At 36.5% G+C, this 21342-nt stretch overlaps 1 protein-coding gene across 24 annotated transcripts in view; it reads right to left on the minus strand.

The window, feature by feature from the left end:
* LOC123548596 (hydrocephalus-inducing protein homolog) overlaps positions 1–21342 on the minus strand; it is a 131100-nt gene that overhangs the window by 6132 nt on the left and 103626 nt on the right. For 19 of the 24 annotated variants that reach the window (XM_053546124.1, XM_053546121.1, XM_053546132.1 and 16 more), the window contains 19 exons: positions 18440–18568; positions 14520–14655; positions 12784–12954; positions 12078–12332; positions 11368–11601; positions 10764–10854; positions 10174–10440; positions 9227–9498; positions 8302–8588; positions 7556–7822; positions 6970–7194; positions 6343–6481; positions 5701–5866; positions 5219–5366; positions 4749–4956; positions 4073–4294; positions 3355–3524; positions 2465–2663; positions 125–394 (listed from right to left, as the gene is read on the minus strand). In XM_053546124.1, the coding sequence (XP_053402099.1) occupies positions 125–394; positions 2465–2663; positions 3355–3524; positions 4073–4294; positions 4749–4956; positions 5219–5366; positions 5701–5866; positions 6343–6481; positions 6970–7194; positions 7556–7822; positions 8302–8588; positions 9227–9498; positions 10174–10440; positions 10764–10854; positions 11368–11601; positions 12078–12332; positions 12784–12954; positions 14520–14655; positions 18440–18568 (3856 nt within the window). The remainder of the gene's footprint in view (positions 1–124; positions 395–2464; positions 2664–3354; positions 3525–4072; positions 4295–4748; positions 4957–5218; positions 5367–5700; positions 5867–6342; positions 6482–6969; positions 7195–7555; positions 7823–8301; positions 8589–9226; positions 9499–10173; positions 10441–10763; positions 10855–11367; positions 11602–12077; positions 12333–12783; positions 12955–14519; positions 14656–18439; positions 18569–21342) is intronic. The other 5 variants (XM_053546138.1, XM_053546137.1, XM_053546136.1 and 2 more) reach the window with 1 other exon arrangement.

Raw genomic sequence — 21342 nt, forward strand, 5'->3', positions numbered from 1 at the left:
AATCATTAAATGTAGATTGTTGCAACAATGTACAAAAAATTAAAAATTAAAATTCCACATGAATGCAGGTAAGTATGGTTGTAATGCTATACTGTAATACCTCACTAACACCCAAATGTCTTACCTCTTCCATGAACTGAGGTATCCTGCCTGTGGGTTTGAAGATAACCTCCACCTTACAAGTCCCGCCCTTGCCTTCTAGTGTGATCTGATGTGTAGGTGAAATTGACAGCACCCCGGGTTGTTGCAGTGCTGGGGTTGTAGGGGTCAAGGCCAGCGTGAAGGTGATAGCTGCTGGGCTGTTGTTGATTATTGGGATATAACGTTTCACAACCTTGCCAACTACCTGGGCACCTAGGTTCAACATCTTGTGTTTTGGATCAGCTACTTCAATCTGGATGGAATTTATACTTTATAAATGAGTAGGTGGTTTTGATATCTAAATAGAGCGGACATTTCTCTTTGAAATTTTCAATAAATTGAAACAGAAACCTTTTTGTGTGTTAAATTATTTAAAAAACTATATTTTTCAGAACTGTTTGAGAATACGCAAGCTCGAAGTTCAAAAAGATACAAATTATTTTTCAAAAGCTGCTGACATTCCCTGATTTCCTAAATTCATTATGCTAATATGCACTAAAAGCATAAAAGTAATACCTATCATCAGGGCTCCGGAAATTTTGATAACTCAATCGGTCCGAAACGAAAATCCTGACATCTGCGCTACCCCACCCACCGCATTCCCAATATTACATATTTTGTAAAACGTGATAGGGTAAAGAAATAAGCATGTCATGCATTAAAACTGAGTTACCAGTCACCGCGCGTTACCATACAATGAAGACAGTTATTCAGTGTTATGTGTGATCGTTACTTTGTTTAAATTTCGATGTTTTTCCGAGATAATACGAGGCATTGACACCGTGTGCGTAACTAGTGTAAAAGCCAACGCACGTGACTTCGATACCGTATACACGGCAGATACTTTGTGATGTTTCCTCATTCTTTGACGGAATTCTATAAAATACAATGCGTCAAAGTGAGTTACACGACACATATTCTCTGCTAAACAGCCTCAGTATTTAAAAAATACTCTGCCGCGGACCGAATGTGTACGTTATTTGAACGCTGAGATCGAATTTCCCGCATGTATAGTACCAAAACGTCACGCGGGTTGGCCACGGATATTTCATTTCACTTACGTTGTACTTCAATAAGCAACTACATTTTATAAAGTTATATGTTCTCTTCTGATGTAAACAAAATTTCATTTTGAAACGTTTTTTAAAAGACCGATTTGATAAACAGTGCCACTCCGGTTTTCTTTATCATTCGTGGTTGCCCGTCCATTTTTTTCTTTTTTGTACAGTTGGGTTGCAAAGACGATTTTCTGCATTTGTTTCAACTGGAGCCCCAACAAATGAATCATGTAATTTTTTCAAATCAAGTAATTATAAAAATTATTTTTATCGGTTTTCCGTGTGATGTCTCATTAAATCAAAGACCTATAATGTACAATTATTATTACAGCTCTTTGATTAAATGCAGCGACCATTTGTTTGTTACCGTGATCAAACAGCCTTTTGAAATAAACCATCCGTCGGATTCTAAATAAAAGAAGTGGATCCCCGTCGAAAAGATTTGGATCCAGTCAGAAACGTTAGGAAACCAGTCAAAAATGTTTAATACACCGCAGTCGGCTGTCTGCAAACATTAAAGGATGTGCCGCGCGAGCACTGATTGCGTCACGCGCTAATTACGGACCGATTATCAGAGTGACAATCGGACCAATTGACACGTTTATTGATTATCTGAAGGTGCGACCAACAATTTCCTACTTGGCAGGTGATCGTGTATTGAGATATCAGACCGAAATTTATACTTTTCTCAATTTTTACGGGACCGATTTTTTTCGTTTTTTCACTTCACGAATCGGTCTGAAAAGTCAAAAATCGGTCCAAAACCGACAAACCGGCAAATTTCCGAAGCCCTGCCTATCATGACATTTGGCAATTTTTATTCATAACTGAGCCGTGCCATGAGAAAACCAACATAGTGGCTTTGCGACCAGCATGGATCCAGACCAGCCTGCGCATCCGCGCAGTCTGGTCAGGATCCATGCTGTTCGCTAACAGATTCTCTAATTCCAATAGGCTTTGAAAGCGAACAGCATGGATCCTGACCAGACTGCGCGGATGCGCAGGCTGGTCTGGATCCATGCTGGTCGCAAAGCCACTATGTTGGTTTTCCCATGGCACGGCTGATATGTGTATTTTCCACAATCAATTTCAGCATTCTTAGAGTAATACGGAAAAGTTATGTGCTCATTATTAGCAACATTTAAAGAATGCCAACAAGAATACGTAATTACACAGAATTTACCAATTGTCAATAGGGGTCAACTGCCTTAAATCTCTACTTTTTGTATTACATGTACAGGTGTTTAGTTTTGAGTAATGTCTACCTTCATCTCTGTGCCCTGTCCCATGATTTCAATGTCCTGTTTTGAGAGACCGTTGATTTCAAATGTGACAATTTCCTTGTACTTCTTGGCTTCTCTTGGATAAAATGTGAATGCTACATCGACCGACTGTCCAGGCTGGATCACACATGCTTCAAACGTGTGGTGTAGGTGATTTGTTGGAGTGTATAAACAATCAACACTGTAAACAGAACAAAAATCACGACAATGATATAACAGACAGATTTAATGGATATATACAGAAATTCTTGCAGACATACAGCACTCTTATTCATCAACATTCTAACCATAAATGCTGAACTTCTTTTAGTCCCATTTTTCTGAAACTTAAATATTAATGAAACTTTGCAGGTATGTATAACTCCTACAGAAGCCTAAAGCTTAGCTTAATTTCTGCAGTATCAATGCTTCCTAAACAAACTTAAGGCCTCTGAATATTTGGCACTTATAATGAACCCTGATGTATATGTTAACCCACAGTTTTTTTTCATGCCTTCCAAAAACTGCAACAAATATCAACATAAACTTTTATGTCCGGTCTTAATGTGTTTTAAGACGTCACTTCAGTTATGAAAGGTGGCCAGTGAATTTACATGAGCAATTTTTGCTTTTCAATTCATACCTACTAATTCTCCACTTGTAACTCTCAACTTTCCCTCATGCAGCATAGGTGTCAGATTGATAACCTTAGATATTTATTCATTGTTTTTGAAATCAATGAATATAATTCACAGCTCCTAAAAAGGTAGTCTGAAAATTTCCCCACTGATGCAAACAAAGTGAACAAAAATTTCCAACTGCCTAGCTTTTATTCAAACAAAAGGTAATGAGTATGCATACAGTTAGTTACTGAATTTGGACAGAGGACATACCTAATTTCTTTTTTGTCCTTGTTTGTGAGTTTGAGCACCTTGGTATGAGAGGGCATGCCAGCACGGTAGATGAAGCAGCTACCAAAGTTGGCTGTCAGGAAGGAGAAGTGCAGTCCTGGGCTCACACCCAGACCATTCAGTGCAATATGGAATGATGGTCCATGGGAAATCTGAAATTGAGATTATCATAATCTTAGTTTACACAAAAAGACACAATCTAATTAAACAATAGAATATACCATGCATTAATTGTAAAAGAAATTTTGTTCAAATTTGTTAATGTAAGTTACATGTAAAAAGAAAACCCTGTTAAAACAGATTTGAGCCGTGCCATGAGAAAATCAACATAGTGGGTTTGCGACCAGCATGGATCCAGACCAGCCTGCGCAGTCTGGTCAGGCTCCATGGTGTTCGCTTTTAAAGCCTATTGGAATTGGAGAAACTGTTAGCGAACAGCATGGATCCTGACCAGACTGCGCGGATGCGCAGGCTGGTCTGGATCCATGCTGGTCGCAAACCCACTATGTTGGTTTTCTCATGACTCGGCTCATTTGAACAGCTACTGATTTTCAATAGAAAAGGTTTACGTTCCTTACTATAACAAGTGCCATTCAAGACAATTGAACTTCCAATTAGATACTGTCAGTAACCAATCTAAATCATTACAGTCTACACTATGTCTGATCTAAATTCTAAAAGTTTATGTATGGAATCTGACCTTGAGAGCAAGCTCTGAGTCTCTCAGTGTCATTCTTGAAGATGGACAGAAAGACAGAATACACTTCTTCCTTTCTCCATGGTTTACACCACCTGACATTGGTGTCATTGAGACCATGTCTTTACGTTTGGTGGCCATGTTTAACTCCCAGTTAAAGTCAAAGTTGAACTTGCCAGAATTCAGTATGAACAGGTTACGAATTTGTTGCTCATTCACTTCAACCTGAAACATTAAAGCATTATAATATCAAAATGTAAACAACAAACAGCAGTTAACTTAAGAAAAAAATACAGGTTCACAAAATTTATATTTTTTGTGATGCTTTATATGACAAAGGTCATAGTTCAACTTTTGAACTTGTAAGAGTCTCTAGCTGTCCATTCAGATATCATTTCAGGTACGGCTTCTACACTGGTAAATATAACCCTCAGAGGGGCTCAACTCTCAGCAGTCAAGGGAAGTGATTCAAAGCAGGTGCTCTTAACCACTTATCCAACAAAGAAGCCTCACAGTTGATCCATGACATGAACCATCATTAATGTGAAAATTTACAAACAAGAATCATTGAAAATAATAAAACTAAGACTGTTTCAGGTCTATCTCAGTTACTGTTGTTTATTTCTCCTCCTTTATTTGATCAAAGAAAAAACAGATCAAGATTTCTCCTTTGGCTTACCTCACCAAAGTTGATTTGACTGAGACCATCAGGTGATAATTCTACTCTGTTACCGAGGGAATCCTCACACAGCAAGGTACAATCCATGGAATACCCCTCTGCTTTCACATTCAGTGTGACAGGTAGAGTTTTACGTCGAACATTACATGTCAGGTTAAAATTAACCTCTTTGTCTGAGTTTGGTGTAAAGTATAAATCAACTGGAATCCTGTGAAACAGAAAGAAAACAAAATAAAGTCGGTGAAAATGTATGAAAAATGATATTAAAATTCAAAAGTTAAGACATCTTACCATTGTGGTGTTCAACTTAAAGTACTTGAGTACCTGGAGCCTTAGACAAACATTTTAATTTCTTATGATGATGAAATTGTAAAATATAAATTTTTATACTATACAGCAGATATTTACAGAAGAAAATCATAATGTAGCATTGATCTGACAAATATATACTTTTTGTTGAAGAGTCTTACTTTGACTTTGGAGGCAACTGTCCAGCCATTGGCTCAACAAACAAGTGGGCGGAGTAACCAGCTGAGTGGGTGGAGTCTTCATCAAAATTGAAGTGGAATGATTGGTTCTCATTATTTATCAGCCAAACAGTCTCCTTGGCTTCATGACCTAAAGCAATAACATAGATTTTATATAGATATGTTTTACAGAATGAACACAGGGGCCAGTGGTATTACATTACCAATGGCTCACAATGACTATTTTTTTTTGCGTAAGGGTCCTACATTCTGCATGTATATGTTCTACACCTGACATGTTAAAAAAAACATGGAAACTTTTGCAACTGGAGTATCTTTGCTGTTCTTCTCCAACTAAAATCATTTTCTTCTAAAGGAGCAAAATTTTATCCATAAGAAACACCTATTTTCACCAAAACCAGGAAATTGCAAGCCTACAATAATAAATGATGTCACAGTAATTCATTTCTATTATCAGAAATTACCTATAAGGAGAGCCTTGAAGTTCATGTGTGATCTGTCCATGATGATGTCTGGTTCCTTAGCCTGACCTACAAGCAGGAACGGAATGTTGATGTTCTGTTCAGGTATAGTAAATCTCCAGAATGACTCCATGATGTCCAGCTGTGTCGCACTGTACTCAAATGTTACCTAAAACACAGAAAACAGCTAGTGAACAACTGATTTAATAAACCTTTGATGTCACATTATGCTGACAACTCTGAGTCTACACTACTTAAACAAAGATATAGAATTCAACTAGAGTATAACCTGTGTTAACACCAGGTCACAAGAGCAAAACACCTCTCAACAAAGATAAATATGTTGTTTCCCATGAAATAAAATTCTTAAATTAACCTGTCAAAAGCAGCAACCTCTATACAACAAATATATTTCCGTATTCAAAGGGTTGTCCACTATAGACAGGTTTCACTGTACGCACTAAATTAGAACTGGGCAATCATTGTACAGAAACCATGCATAAAAGACTGAAGTTTGCTCTCTGTATAGATAATGGTCTACTTGGAGAGAAATATTATTATACCTTTATAGCAGGTATTTGCCATCTGAGGTATCTTTAACAGAGATTACACTGTATTTAACTATATTTGTTAACATAAACTTACTGTTGCTTTCTTTCCGCTCCTTATCTGTCCTTTAGGTTGCACACAAAGGAATGCTGAGGGTTTCTTTGGGTCCACCTCATCCTCACATATCCATTGGTAACTATATACCTGACTAGTTGGGTTCACAATACCAAACGATCTGAAAGTCAGATAATTTATACATATAGAGTATATTTTATACTGTACTTTTTTCTGTGGCAAAATCAAGAAGTATACAAAAACTTTTAAATGGAAAGGTGTCCTTAGAGAAGTCCATTTACAGCAAAGGTGGGAAAAAGTCTGAATGTATCACTGGTAAGAAGTTACTTACTATGCAAATACATGAAATGAAAAACAATCGGTCAAGAAATAAGTATATTTTACATTTAACAGACCATCTATGTGTACCTGAATATATAAATATAGAAAATTAGTGCATAATATAGGATAAAAAATTATCTAAAAAGTGATTTTCAGACTCCCTCTGAGTAACTATTAGTATCATTGACCACTCTTGTGTTTTCACTTTTAAATATTTTAAGCAACATGTTTAAAAAGAATACCAGTTTTTTCTCTTTTTTTTTACTTTTTTAATTTTAAACATTAAACTCTTGAAAGTGAACAGTTTCTTTGTATTTGTTGACTTACTTTGTACATTTCACAGACACTCCAGTTGTTTCAAACTCTATCACTCTGGTATTGGGGTCTAACGTTGTTCCTGGAGGTGCACCACCTGGACCTCTCATCTCCGGGTTACGTCGGGCATTTGTGATGTAATCGGAGTCTTCCAGCTCAAAGTGACAATATGGCATCAAACTTTTACCCTTGATACCTAGCACTGGACCTTGAGAGTTCTTCTCCAAATTGGGAATTCTGTAAGATGGAAAATGAAACAGAAAATACCATAGATTTAGAATTTTCTCCACAGCAAAATTTGTTAAGCTAAACATCATCAGTCAATATTTCTTTTCCCTAGACTTGGTATATTTAAAATATTCACTCTTTTCAGTTATCTTAGTTCAATTCTCTGCAAGATTTGAAATTCCAATACCGGCATTACAATTGCTATTTTTAATCTGAAACCTTAAAATTTCGTCAAATATAAAAGGAAAGTAAAATCCTAACAAGACTTGGTATAACTTAAAGTACTATTTAAATAATGAAATGCCTACAACCATCAAAGAAAGATTTGTGTATAGAATTTTGTATGTTACAAATTGGGATTACAACTTACGTGCAGACTAATCTGCCTTCGTAATCGTTAGCATCCAAGGGAGTGAACTTGAGGGAGAATGTTTGTTTCTTTCCAGCCATTATGGTACCATACTCTGGTTCAATGGTAAATGGAATATACTGTGTATCAACAACATCTACACGAGACTCGGGCCTGTCACCCTCAGAGATGAAGGTCACAGCACGTTGTATGGTTGGAGTGAAGTTCTCCATTACCACCTGCCAACTATAGTCGAGCTGTACAGAACCTTTATTGCTCATTGTGAACCTGTAACAAACAAAATAGATTATATTTTTGTTGCTGTTTTAAGTCACATCTGCAAGGCATATGTCATTTGGTGAGTTTAGAGTGTTATGGTAAAAGAAGACCCCCATCTTCCCTTTGGAAATTATTTCTGGAATATGCACCTGGATTACCAAGATTCACCACCCCAACCTCTTTAAATTCTATTCTATTTACTTTTTGACAACATCACAATCAAACCTGTAGAGAAAGACAACAAAGTGTTCCTCATGTACAGGTGTTGTTTATTCACAAGTTGGAATAAACTTAAAATGTGCAATTTTGAAATAAAAACTTGTAGTCTTTACATCCTGGTGGTCTCTGTTCAAAGGTGCTCTGTAACACACAGGTTTAATTATACTCTCACACTACATTTACAGAAATGAAAGTTAAGGAAACTAATTTTTCAGAGTATGAAAGAAGGCAGTTACTCATTTAGATTATCTAAAAAATCTTCAACTTACTCATAAACTCTGGTCTGGAACATGAGAGTTTCCCTGAAGTTGATACTGTCCAGTTTACATTTGTATTTACTGTATTCAGCCACGGCACTGACCAGAAGCTCAACGTTACGTGCAGAGTCTGCCACTTCGGTGTGCGGAGGTTCCGGCTCTGTCTCCACCACCTTTCTCTTTGCAGGGCGTGGAGTTGCTGTGGTGGCAGTCTTGGTACCAGCAGTGCTGCCTTCTGCGGGTGACGAGGGGACATCTACCCATTTAACAGTGCGAATACGATCATCCCAGTCTGCCATCTGAAATAAAGAATAAACTGTGGAATGAAATATATAATTAGCTTTTTTTTTTAAATAATTCATGTATCATTTAAAGGGGCTGTCTTTTTCATGTTATTAGCAAATATCTCAGGTTTATCCCTTACTGGCAAAAATGAATTACCGGTATATGCAATATTTTTATTCAATGTCGCTTATATCTCTTAAAACTTACAATAACTGACTAGACAAATATCATGCAAAGCCCTTATTTCATGTGTTTTATCTTTGCTTTGTTTACAATATATCAAGCGACTTTTTTCTTTAATTTACGTGCTTTTGAATCTGTTCGAATAAATTAAGGTCTGAGAGAAATCATAGCTCAGTAGGTAGAGCGTCGGTCTACGGATCGCGGGGTCGTGAGTTCGATCCTCGGGCGGGGCGTATGTTCTCTGTGACTATTTGATAAACGACATTGTGCCTGAAATCATTAGTCCTCCACCTCTGATTCATGTGGGGAAGTTGGCAGTTACTTGCGGAGAACAGGTTTGTACTGGTACAGAATCCAGGAACACTGGTTAGGTTAACTGCCCGCCGTTACATGACTGAAATACTGTTGAAAAACGGCGTTAAACCCAAAACAAACAAACAAACTGAGAGAAATCAATTTGAAAGTTTACCTGTCCTTGTTTGCTGAAGGTAATCTTGGTCACCTTACATGGCACTGCAGACTCTTGAAGTGTCTTTGGCTGGTCTGACTTGAAGGTCACGGTGAAATCTTTACTACTGTTGGTATGGAGATGACCTACAGTTGGCGAGAACTTCAGCTGTGGATGATCCGGCCACTGGAAGCGGATCGCGTCTGTCTTGGAATGGTTGGTCATTGAGAAGCTCAATGTGCGAGGTTCATTGATGAAACAGTCACCAAAACGTATCAGATTTGGTTTTGCAGCTTTAAAAATGACGAAAATATGACATGAACATTGGTGTATTTATGCTACAACACAAAATACTGATTATACTGGGAATGCACAGTCCTTACAAGGTTGTTAAATTCTTCTGTTTAACACTTACGAATTGATAATCATAAAAAAAGTAGCAAATATTCACCACGTTGTTTGTTTCTCCACTGAATCAGAAAGAAGTTCTAAGATCTCTTGTCTTTAACTCTCTATCACATCTTGGCATGTTAAAATTTTATATTACAATCTTTAATTTTATTCTTAAATTCAAACTGAACTGATAACCAGAATTGAAGAAATATGTTTTTATCCTGCAAAAAGCATGTTTTTTTTGTTGTTTTCTATTGTAATGTGAAATAACATGAACTGACTTAAGACTTGTTTTTACTTGCATTTATTCATAATTGAGCAGCGCCATGAGAAAACCAACATAGTGTGTTTGCGACCAGCATGGATCCAGACCAGCCTGCGCATCCACGCAGTCTGGTCAGGATCCATGCTGTTCGCTTTCAAAGCCTATTGCAATTAGAGAAACTGTTAGCGAACAGCATGGATCCTGACCAGACTGCGCGGATGCGCATGCTGGTCTGGATCCATGCTAGTCGCCAACCCACTATGTTGGTTTTCTCATGGAGCGGCTCATATGATATGGGCTACTTAATTACCTGAAACATCATCTTCAGCCATGTTTCCTTCCTCACTCTCTGGGTCAATGGGTACATCTACACTGTTGATCTTGTCCAGTGAGATCTCGTCTTCATATCCCTCACCAACAAGCTGTATGACAGAGTCCTCGTATTGGTTGTCGATAACTGACACACGCACGTGAGCCTGGGACCGCTGGATTGTTGTTGGGCAGAAATTGACTTTAAACGCAACAGTCTCACCAACATTTACATTGACCGAGGCAGTGTGAGGCCTTCTTGAAGCATCTGATACAAAAAAAAAAAAAATTACAACAAATGTTTTAAATATATGCTATATTTACCTTTTGCCAACTGTTTTATCATTTGATACTAACTTTAGATAAAGAAAATCCTCAATGAATGTATTTTACTTGGCTAAATGTAAAAACAAAATATGTATGTGGAACAGGTATTTCTTAAAAAAAAAAAAAAATAATAAAAGCTTCTTAATGGTAGTGCAAATTCATATTTTGACTGGTTATACATTTATGAAGTATGTACTATTTCTAACTTCACACTGCTATCATCTAAATGTCCTGAAATTCTGTTTACTATTTTATTTTAATTACCTTCATCGTCATCGTCAGCCATGATGGCATTTGTATCTGCTGCAGGAACAAGTTTGAACACTCTGTCAGGATCTATGAGGTCTATGTCAACCTGAAATAAACATATAATGCTGAATGTCTATATTCTATACTTATTACATGGATAATTTCTTTATCTATTTATTTTGTTGGGTTCGACATCAATACAGTTACAGGTCACATGGCTACTTTCTAGCTTTTCATGGCTGAGGTAGACCCAGGTGTCCCTACCCCGCTGGGGCAATCTTTTCTGTTTGTTTTGCTTTTAACACAATTCACATACAATTTAATTGATAGATGACTTCCATGTGCCCCTTCAGACACCTTGGCAGACACAGACGTTCAATAATTTGGCTGTATGACTTCCTTACCTGAAATCCAACAGCACAGATTCAAACTTAAAATGGTACTAAGGAAAGTCATTCAAATCAGCAATGTTAACTACTCAGCTGAGGAGGCATGTAAATCTAATCATAGATACTTCAGTAAAACATTATCTCGACAACTTAGAAAAATCCTTGCTTTTAGCATTATATCATAATATGTACAAAAATATAAAAGATGCTATGCATCTGTCTGTACCTACCTTACTTGGCAGTGTTCCATCATTAAGCAGAACTAAGGGCAGGGACTCTGTTCTACCTACAAGATTTTTCTTGAACAAGAGCAATGGTTGTCCTCTCTTGTTTCTTACAGTAGGTTTAGTAATGGAGATTCTTGGTAGGTTGCCGTCACCCGCTACTTCAAATGTGAGTGTCTTTCCGCGAGCCTGGTTCGGTGACAGTCCATCAATTACAGCCTCAAACAGAGCACTGAAACTCTGTCAAATATATAGGAATCAATATAAATAAAAGAATACTTTCTATCAATCATTTTATCTTTTATTTCCCAGTTACAGATATGGATGATGGTAGGTAACTGTGAGTACCCCATACAAATATGACAATACTTATGCTGCATTTACCTCCCAGCATATCTCCGGAACCAAGTTATGCAAATATCATGCCTATATTTTCATTTATATGTATAAAAGACCCCTTAATTTCAACTTACAAAGCAAACTTGTTTTTACATGTATAGAAATATTCATGTTACTAAGTGTAAACCTAAATAAGTTATGTTCCCTCCCCTAAATGACCTTTTCCGCAGAGAAGTTAGAAACATCTGAACTTTTCAAAGCTCAGGAAATGGTGTTTCAATTCTTGGACCAGTTTAACTATAACTAAACTGCCAAGCATATCCCACTACAGTGACAATTTGATAATTTTATATCCCTTAATATCCAATATTACACACCTGCATGGAAGGAGGTGTAAAGGTCACAGTAGCGTACACGTAACTGTGGTTCATGATCTGAGCCCGTGCTGGCTCCACCTCAAAGATATCCTGTTGGCGACTCTTGGCTCCTAGTGGTTTAACAGTGAATACAACATCACATGGAACCTTCTGGTTGTTAGAGATCTTGAATCTAGCAACAGCTTTACGTCCAACTATTACATTGTTGAAGACAAATTTCTTCTCATCTTCTGCATAAACTCCACTACTCTCAAGCTGCAAGAAAAGGGAAGTAACTCTGCTTTTCATGAATTGCCCAATTTGTATATTTTCTCAGGTATAAATGCACACAAAGATCAATGGCCAAATTTAAAATGCTAATTATTTCGCATGTTAGGCAAGACTCTAAATGCCACTCCTTGCATTATTTCAGAAATACAATGTATCTAGGTTGATACCTGGGTATTGCCAATCATCAAAGAATATTAATGCTTAAGTTTGTGTTTTTGTTTAATATTTGGTCTTAGCATTCAGCATTTTTGTAGAACTTACTCTATTACAGGTTTCTAACAATTTTGACTTTAGTTCCAAGACACTGTTTACTTAGTAGATGTTTAGAAACATTATGCACACACAACCAAGAAAATGCATTTAAATCCTGTAGATGTGAAACATACTAAGTATTACAGACCACAAATTTACTTTGCAATCAGTTTGCTTCACTTACAGAGTTCGAGTGTTGCCAGACGCTCAGGTTCTTGCAGACACGGTGTTCCTCAAAGATCGCACCAAGGTCATCAACATTAATGGATGGTATGCAAGCCTCAGCCAGCAACTTGTAAGAGATCCCACCTGGATGGTCTGTAGGGTCACGGTCGGCTATATCTATACTCAATTCCTGCAAGTTAGATATATAACACATTGAAAAGTTTTAATTAAATCCAGGCTGTAACTTTTAAAATGAAACTATACTGATATTAATATGATGTTCAACAAGTACACTGAAATACTGGTTCATTGTACAGTGGAAGCCCTCTAAGAGCAGCAAATCCTGGCCAAGCAAAAAAGTTCCAAAAGGTTCAAGTTTAAGAGGATTTACTTTCAATCATGCAACTCATTTTGAACCAAGATAAGAGTTCAGTTTACATGGATTTCCGTTTCTCTGAGGTTCTGTTACAGAGTGGTTCTATTGTATCTACTTTCCTGTGTTTGTCTGTTAAATGCTGTTTTGCAATGATATCAAAGATTGGCAAAAGGAGTTAAAACTAGAAATGTGTCCATGGGACACAGATGCCCCCACTACATGACAAAGAACACATATCAACTTTGGGAAAACAATACGCGCGACAAAACATTAAAATGACAATTTTTTCCTAGGTCAGGGGCCATAACTCCTACAATAATGAATGAATCCGGACGCGAAACCCCAGGTGCACAACTGCACATGCTGACCAACATTCCTGTAAACTTTGGTGACTCTAGGTCAAATACGTGGAGCTACGCGCAACACAACATTAAAATGACCAATTTTTAACTAAGTCAGGGGCCATAACTCCTACATGACTGAATGAATCAGGACGCGAAACCTCAGGTGCACAACTGCACATGCTGACCAACATTCCTGTAAACTTTGGTGACTCTAGGTCAAATACTTTTGGAGCTACGCGCGACACAACATTAAAATGACCAATTTTTTACTAAGTAAGGGGCCATAACTCCTATATGACTAAATGAATCCGGACGCGAAACCCCAGGTGCACAACTACACATGCTGACCAACATTCCTGTAAACTTTGGTGACTCTATGTCAAATATTTTTGGAGCTAGGCGCGACACAACACTAAAATGACCAATTTTTACAAAGTCAGGGGCCATAACTCCCACAAGACTGAACGAATTTGGACAGGAAACCCCAAGTGCACAACTACACATGCTGACCAACATTCCTGTAAAGTTTTGTGACTCTACGTCAAATACTTTTGGAGCTAGGCACGACACAACATTTTCGGAAGGACGGACGGACAAGGGCAAATCTATATGCCCCCCCCCCCCCATAGTGGGGGCATAAAAATTCAACAGTTTTCTTGGCTTTTGTGTCACAGCTAACATACTCCCTGTAAGTACAGTCAAACCTGTTAATAAAGACCATGCTTAGGAATGCAAAAAACAGTATCCTTTATGTGCAGGGGTCTTTATTCACAGGTTTAAGATAAACTACAAGAGTTAAAGTTGGAAATGAAAAATTGAAGTCTTTATATTGAAGTGGTCAATGTTCACAGTTTGTCCCTATTCACAGGTAGCATTTGTTCACAGGTGAACTCTGTTCACAGGTAGTCTCTATTTACAGGTCCTCTTTATCATAGCTTCGACTGAAACTACCATTTTCTATACTGAATCTGGACTGAAAAACTGCCTGAAATATGTGCATATTTATTCAAATTGATCATAAAATAACAAGAATACCTCATCAAATCTTCCTTGAGACTCTGCCACACAGTCGACTGTGATGGTTTGATGGCCGTTTGGTAGAATGATGCCAAATGCTGGGAATATGGTAAATGCTCCAAGCTGTAACTTGGACTGTCCACCCATCTCTTGTCTGAAAATCAAACAGGGCTCATCATTTCACAGACTTCTAGAACAAATTTTGCTATTTTTTCACACTGAAAATCCTGAAGAAAGTGCTAAATCATTCATTTTCACCAAATAAAGAAGTCCATGTATTCATATGCAGTTTTAATAACATAACATAATTAGTAAAAATGACTTTTTCAGAAAACTTATTCTGATTAATCAATCATGTTAAATTCTGATGCTTAAAGTAACTATCATTACACTGTATATCATTGTAAACTTTTCTAGATAAAGAAATCAATTTAAGTTTCCAAAATTAAACTTCGGCAAAACAAAGACCTGTAGAGAGTACTGCATATTTGTTATACATAGGTTGCAGTCAGGAAAGGTAAATTCAGTATGGAAATTGTCATCTTGGACAGAAAATGTACGAGTATGAAAAGAGGAATAATCCTCTGTTTTGGTAAAATAATTATACCAGTTCAGACAATTATACATTTGAATTTTAGAAGTCCTATTACTGTATTTATTATGGTCTGGATCCATGCTGGTGGCAAATGCACTATGTTGGTTTTCTCATGGCGTGGCTCATTTATTTACTTTTTTTTTCTGCTGAAGTTTTGCAGAGCCTTTTATGGTCTACTATCACTATTCAAACACAAGCTGTCAGAGCTTGCTCAGCTATTTGGATACTAATTAGTGAAAAAAGACCATGTAATATATGATGTGGTGATGATGTGGAACAGCTGTTTTAAGTTTGCATCAAATCCATTTTTAAGTACATAGTATGAAAGTGCATCAAAAATTCATATTTTATATTAAAACAAGTGCTCCCAGATGTGGAGCAAAATAGGCCCGAATGTATGACCTTAAATTCTAAGTAAGACTTTGACCTTGAAGTGAGCCATACAAAACATGCGCTCTGCACATCGTCTTGATGTGGTGAACATTTGTGCAAAGTTTCTTTAAAATCCTTCAAGCAGTTCAAGAGTTAGAGACCGAACACAAAACAAATTCATATGACCTTTGACCCCTAAGTGTGACCTTGACCTTAAAGTGAGCCATCCAAAACATGCGCTCTGCATGTTGTCTTGATCCGGTGAACATTTGTCAAGTTTCTTTGAAATCCTTCAAGGGGTTCAAGAGTTACAGAGCAGACATGAAATTGCTAACGGACAGAAAGGCAGGGAGACACTGGTGTTATTTATAACATAATACGCCCCTTTGGGCATATAATAAAAAGGGGGCAAATTTCATGAAATACTGATGTTGGACATTGTGTCATTTGATCTAGTGATGATGTGGAACAAATGTTTCAAGTCTGAATCTAATCTGTTATGTGATATAGGTGATAAAAAAGACAGAGTGTAATCACCTCAAAACTCTTACTAGAATAAAATCGAATACAGTGCATTCGCGGTGCTACGAATCGCAATTTAACGAAATACCGGTATACTACGAAAAGGTGTTGTGGTCCCGGCTGCTTTCCTTCATATTTTTATGTTACAAAGTCGCGGTTTTACGAAAATGCAATTTTACGAAAAATGCGCTCTTACGAATGTATTGTTATGCCCTTAAAGCCTGTTTTCAACTTGTTTTAGTTGCGATTTTACGAATACCTGTATCGTCTAAGTTTTCACACCTTCCATAACGGCGTGAAAAACGCTTAAGAGTGGAAAGTGTCACTATCAATTAGCTGGGCGTAAACAGTAATTAAAGTGAAGAAACTTAAATTAATTTCGAAATATATACACTGTACACTATGACACAATTTACTGGTTAATTTTTTCTCCTATAACTATCAGATCGGATGGCATACCAGCCACACTTACTTCGATATCTATACGTCTCGAACAGTCACTGTATAAAGAAAATTTAAAAAAATCTAAGTCCTGATCGTCTGTAAATTGTCGTTTTATTATTCCGAAAATTTCAGTGTATGGTAGTTGAATCGGAATAGGCAATTGCGATTTTTGTTCTCGTGCAACAATGTACCCTGTATATTTTTTATGTACAGTGAAAAAAGGTGAAAAAAAAAACAATTTAAAGTTCTTGATACCATCTGAGTTCAAATTCGAATAAGATTTGTAGAAAACCCAGATGTACATATAAAATTGGTATACATGTTCTCCGATACGAAAATCACATGTTTAAATGCCACTGGTTACGATGTGTAAATATTAAGGTGCTGTATAACGAAATTTCCTATACTGCGCTCGAACGAAAATGCGATATTACGAAAAAAACGGCCGGTCCCTTGGCTTTTCGTAGGATCACGATTGTACTGTAGTTCATAAGAATTTGGTGTCAGAGTTATGGACCTTGTGTTCTATGATAAAGTGATGATACGGAACAAATGTTCTAAGTTTGAATTAAACACATTAAGTGATAGATTGAAAGTGCCTCAGAACTCTCAAGTACAAACGTAGGAGGATAATTCAAGAAATATAGGTGACAAGAGTTATGGTCCTTTGTGTCATATGATGAGTGTGATGATGACAAACAACTATTTTAAGTCTAAATCAAATTTGCTTACAAATAACAACTAGGTGCCCAGGGGCAAAATGTCAAGCCCGCCAGCTGTCAAGATCTGACCATAATCTTCAACTTCCAACTGACCTTGACCTCTGAGATAGGAACCTGGAGTTTGTGCATGATACTCAGTCTCACTGAGGTTAACATTAAAGCCAAAAATAAACAAGATTGCTCTATGCATGTCAAAGTTATGGTTCGGACAATCTGTCAAGATCAGAGACCTTGACCTTTAAGATAGGAACCTGAGGTTTGCGCATAACATCCTGTTTCACTGAGGTTAACATTCATGCCAAATAGAAACAAGATTGCTCCATGCATGTCAAAGTTATGGTCCAGACAAACAAATCAGGATGGACACACACGCAAACTAACCCCAAAACTAACAGGGGTCATCTAATCTGTTAGCCCTATCACCATATGAAGTACCAAACATGAAGTTTGAAGGTTCTAAGTCAAATGGTTCTCCAGTTATTGATCAAAAATGAAGTGTGACTGACAGATGGCCCCTGTGACCTTGACCTTTGAAGGAGTGACCCTAAAAACAATAGGGGTCATCTACTCTATAAGTCCTATCACCCTATGAAGTTTGAAGGTTCAAATAGTTCTGAAGTTACTGACAGGAAATGAATTGCCATATTGGCCACTGTGACCTTGACCTTTAATGCAGGGACCCCAAAATAATTAGGAGTCATCGACTTTGCTAGTCCAATCATCTTATCAAGTTTCAACATTATTGGTCAAGTGGTTCTCAAGTTATTAATCGGAAACGGTTTTCTATGTTCAGGCTCCTGTGACCTTGACCTCTGATGGAATTTACCCAAAATTGGGGTCGTCTACTCCATAATTCCTGCCATCCTATTAAGTTTGAAGGTTCTAGGTCAAATGGTTCTCCAGTTATTGATCGAAAATAAAGTGTGATGGATGGATAGACAGAAGGACAGACAGGGCAAAAACAATGTCTCCCCCAGTGGGTGGGGGCAACATAATGATGTGGGTGGTGTTGAGAAACGCCTATTTTAAAATTGAAGCAAATCAAATGAATAATTACAAGAATACAGTGGAAGTGCATCAAAATTTAACTAGATTTGGATACAAGATACAAGATGTCAGCACAAGTCTGAGTTGGACAGCTCTCCGTATACTTAATATAATACAGCTTAAAAAGAGTCAATAAAATCTGGGTTTATTTCATGCCATAATGTATATAGAAGTTTAAGTTATATATTTTTAAAGCATTGATAATAGTGGACCTGCAATTCGTAAACGACCGTTACCTGTTAGGTTGGAACATATTAAATTTTCCACGCATGGCACTATTAATACCAGCATTGGGCTGATCCCTTCCAAACTTTCCTGGCGTACCGATCATGCTTGGTTTCTGTATGACACTAGGGGATTGTTCACTATACACAGCAAGCAAAGAAACAGTCTATATGGTTAGTATAGGAAGTACAGCAGTGATAAAGGTCATAAATATAACTTTGGAGACCAGTCCAGAAACACCTGCATCTGATTGGCTGTTTGTCGGTACAGTTTTGAAAACTACCAATGGCAAGATTGTATAATTAGTCTGGTCTTCAAAATCACCTTTATAACCTTGTAGCCTATAATGTTTGATTCACATCTTCAGTGACAGTCTTTTCTCCAAATTTCTTGTTTAGATAACTGATGAAAATATTACTGAACCTTTCATAGAAATAAAAGTGATTTTTGCTTGTACTGCTATGTGGTATTTTAAAACAGTGAATTCCAGCAATTATGGGACTTAAGACATTTATACTTCATTTGATGTCAGATTGTAATCAACCTTTTAGAATGTTGTAGCATATAAATATATACCTTAAACAATATATCGATTATGAACCAGGAATTTCCTATGAAAAATACAAATTTGGACATTAATCTAAATATTCAAGGACATCATAAATGTTCAAAAATGTCCTACAGTCAAAGCTTGAGATCCAATGACATACATAGACAGCTATATGACCTAAAGGTTCATTAAATTTTGATTTCTGGAAAAAAAAGTGGTAATATAACTGTCACTGAAAATATGAATCAAACACTGCTAGCAGCATGCATGGTTAGTACAAGCAAAGCAAACCCAATGTTAGTAGAGACTCACAACTGAGTATGTATCTAATTTACTGGTATACTAAGCTAGTAAAAAAAAAAAAAACAACAAACAAAGCAGCCAGATTAAATTTCTAAAGTTGAAAAAATCTTTTTCGTTCACTGACATAATTATGACTAGATTACATAATACTCCTGTTTGACAAAGACTGCGTTGAAATCTGACACTTCTAAGACAAAGGCCACTTTTGAAATATGTTACTAAACAATCTTTCCATAATAACAATAAAATTTTGATTAACAGAACATTACAAACACTGAATAACCACACATCTAGCATAAACAACAACAAATAGTTAAATCTATCCGCAAAAAATGTCAACATGACACATGCCCCTGAAAATGCTTGACAGAATATATAAATTGAAAAAGGAGCATTGTTGCAAAAATATGAATACAAAACTTCTGAAAAAATGTGCATGCCAATTTGATGCTGATGATGTAAACTGTAGGAAAGTTGAGAGTTGAGTACACAAAGTCCTGATGTTGTTGTAATAGTTCAAAGTCTAAAAATAGGCCACAAGTCCAGAAAAAAATAATTGGACATGGAAGTCTTCACAATATCATATCGCAAAGTCCAATAAACTCCAGAAAAAATAACTGGATATGGAAGTCCTAAAAATATATGCATGTCCACTTCATACAAACCATGTGTAACAAGTTTCACAGAAACTATAGAAAATCTCATTTCTATCATTTCATAATCCCAAAAAGGACCGTAACTGAAAAAAACAACCAAATGTAGAAGTCTGGACAATATGCACATGTGAACTCAATGATGAATGGAAACTGCAGGAGGAGTTCAGTATAAAATATATTCTGATTTAGTTGTAATATTTCAAAGTCTGAAAAAGGGCCATTACTTAAGAAAAGAATAGCTGGACATGAAAGTCTCAAAAATATATATGCATGTTTACCTCATGTTGATGATGCATACCAAGTTTCATTTAGTATGAGGGAAACTGTTGGAGTGGAGTACATTAATGTAGTTGTAATATTTCCAAGTCCAAAGAAAGGCTATAACTCCAGAAAAAATAAGTGAACCTAGAAGTGCCAGTAAAATATGTATGTCCACTCTATGTTGATGATGTATAACAAGTTTCAATTCAACTGGATGAAAACTGAAGGATAAGTTGTGTACCAGGGTATATAAGGAAGGGTGATGGACTGACAGATGGATGGACAGACAGTTCAAACACTATATACCTCCTTGGTCTTCGACACCAGGGGCATAAAAATGTCCAAAACAATTAACTAGCAACACTAAGTCCATGATGGATATGTATAGTTTGTTTATTTTGGGATTTTATGACTTTTTTCAACAGCTCTTTAGCATCAGTTGTTAGTTAATCTTACTCTTGTTCCTGGGTTCTTTACCAGTACTTGCTTGTTCTACGCAAAGACTCGTAGTTGACAAACTTTCCAATATGAATCTACGGTTGACAAATAATGGCAGATAAAGCATACTGTGTCACACTCATTTAAGATATAGAGGAAAAAATCTAGCATGCAGACATTCAACCAGAGTATCATATTCCCATTAGAGAAAAGAAGTTTGTATAGTATTTCAATACATGGGAATCTTGCTAAAAATCTAGAAAGCTGACAAATGAAAATTTCATAGATCACTCTACCGCCAACATATATTAGTGATAATGCTAATTTTTTCAACTTATTTTTTTTTAAAATGTTATAAAACTGATGAAAAATGTTAGTAATATGGGATTTGAACTGAAAAAAAAAGATTAGCCATAAAAAAGTTTTCGATAAAACTGAGGGTGAAAATGGGAAAATTATGCAAATATTTCAGTTCAAAAAATGATATTAGAATAATGAAAGCTTGTTTACTGTGAACTGGGAAAGGACTGTGGCATAAACATTTCCTTTTCATAATGTGTGACATTTTACAGCATTAACAACCTAAAATATATGCTCAAGAAGGATTTATCTTAAACACAAAAAAACAAAAATTTGCAACTTTTGATAATTGATACCATTAACATAATAATGTCCTACATAAGATTCAGTATCTTTTTACGATTCC

The sequence above is a fragment of the Mercenaria mercenaria genome, chromosome 6 (genome assembly GCF_021730395.1).
Source record: "Mercenaria mercenaria strain notata chromosome 6, MADL_Memer_1, whole genome shotgun sequence".
NCBI classification, from domain to species: domain Eukaryota; kingdom Metazoa; phylum Mollusca; class Bivalvia; order Venerida; family Veneridae; genus Mercenaria; species Mercenaria mercenaria.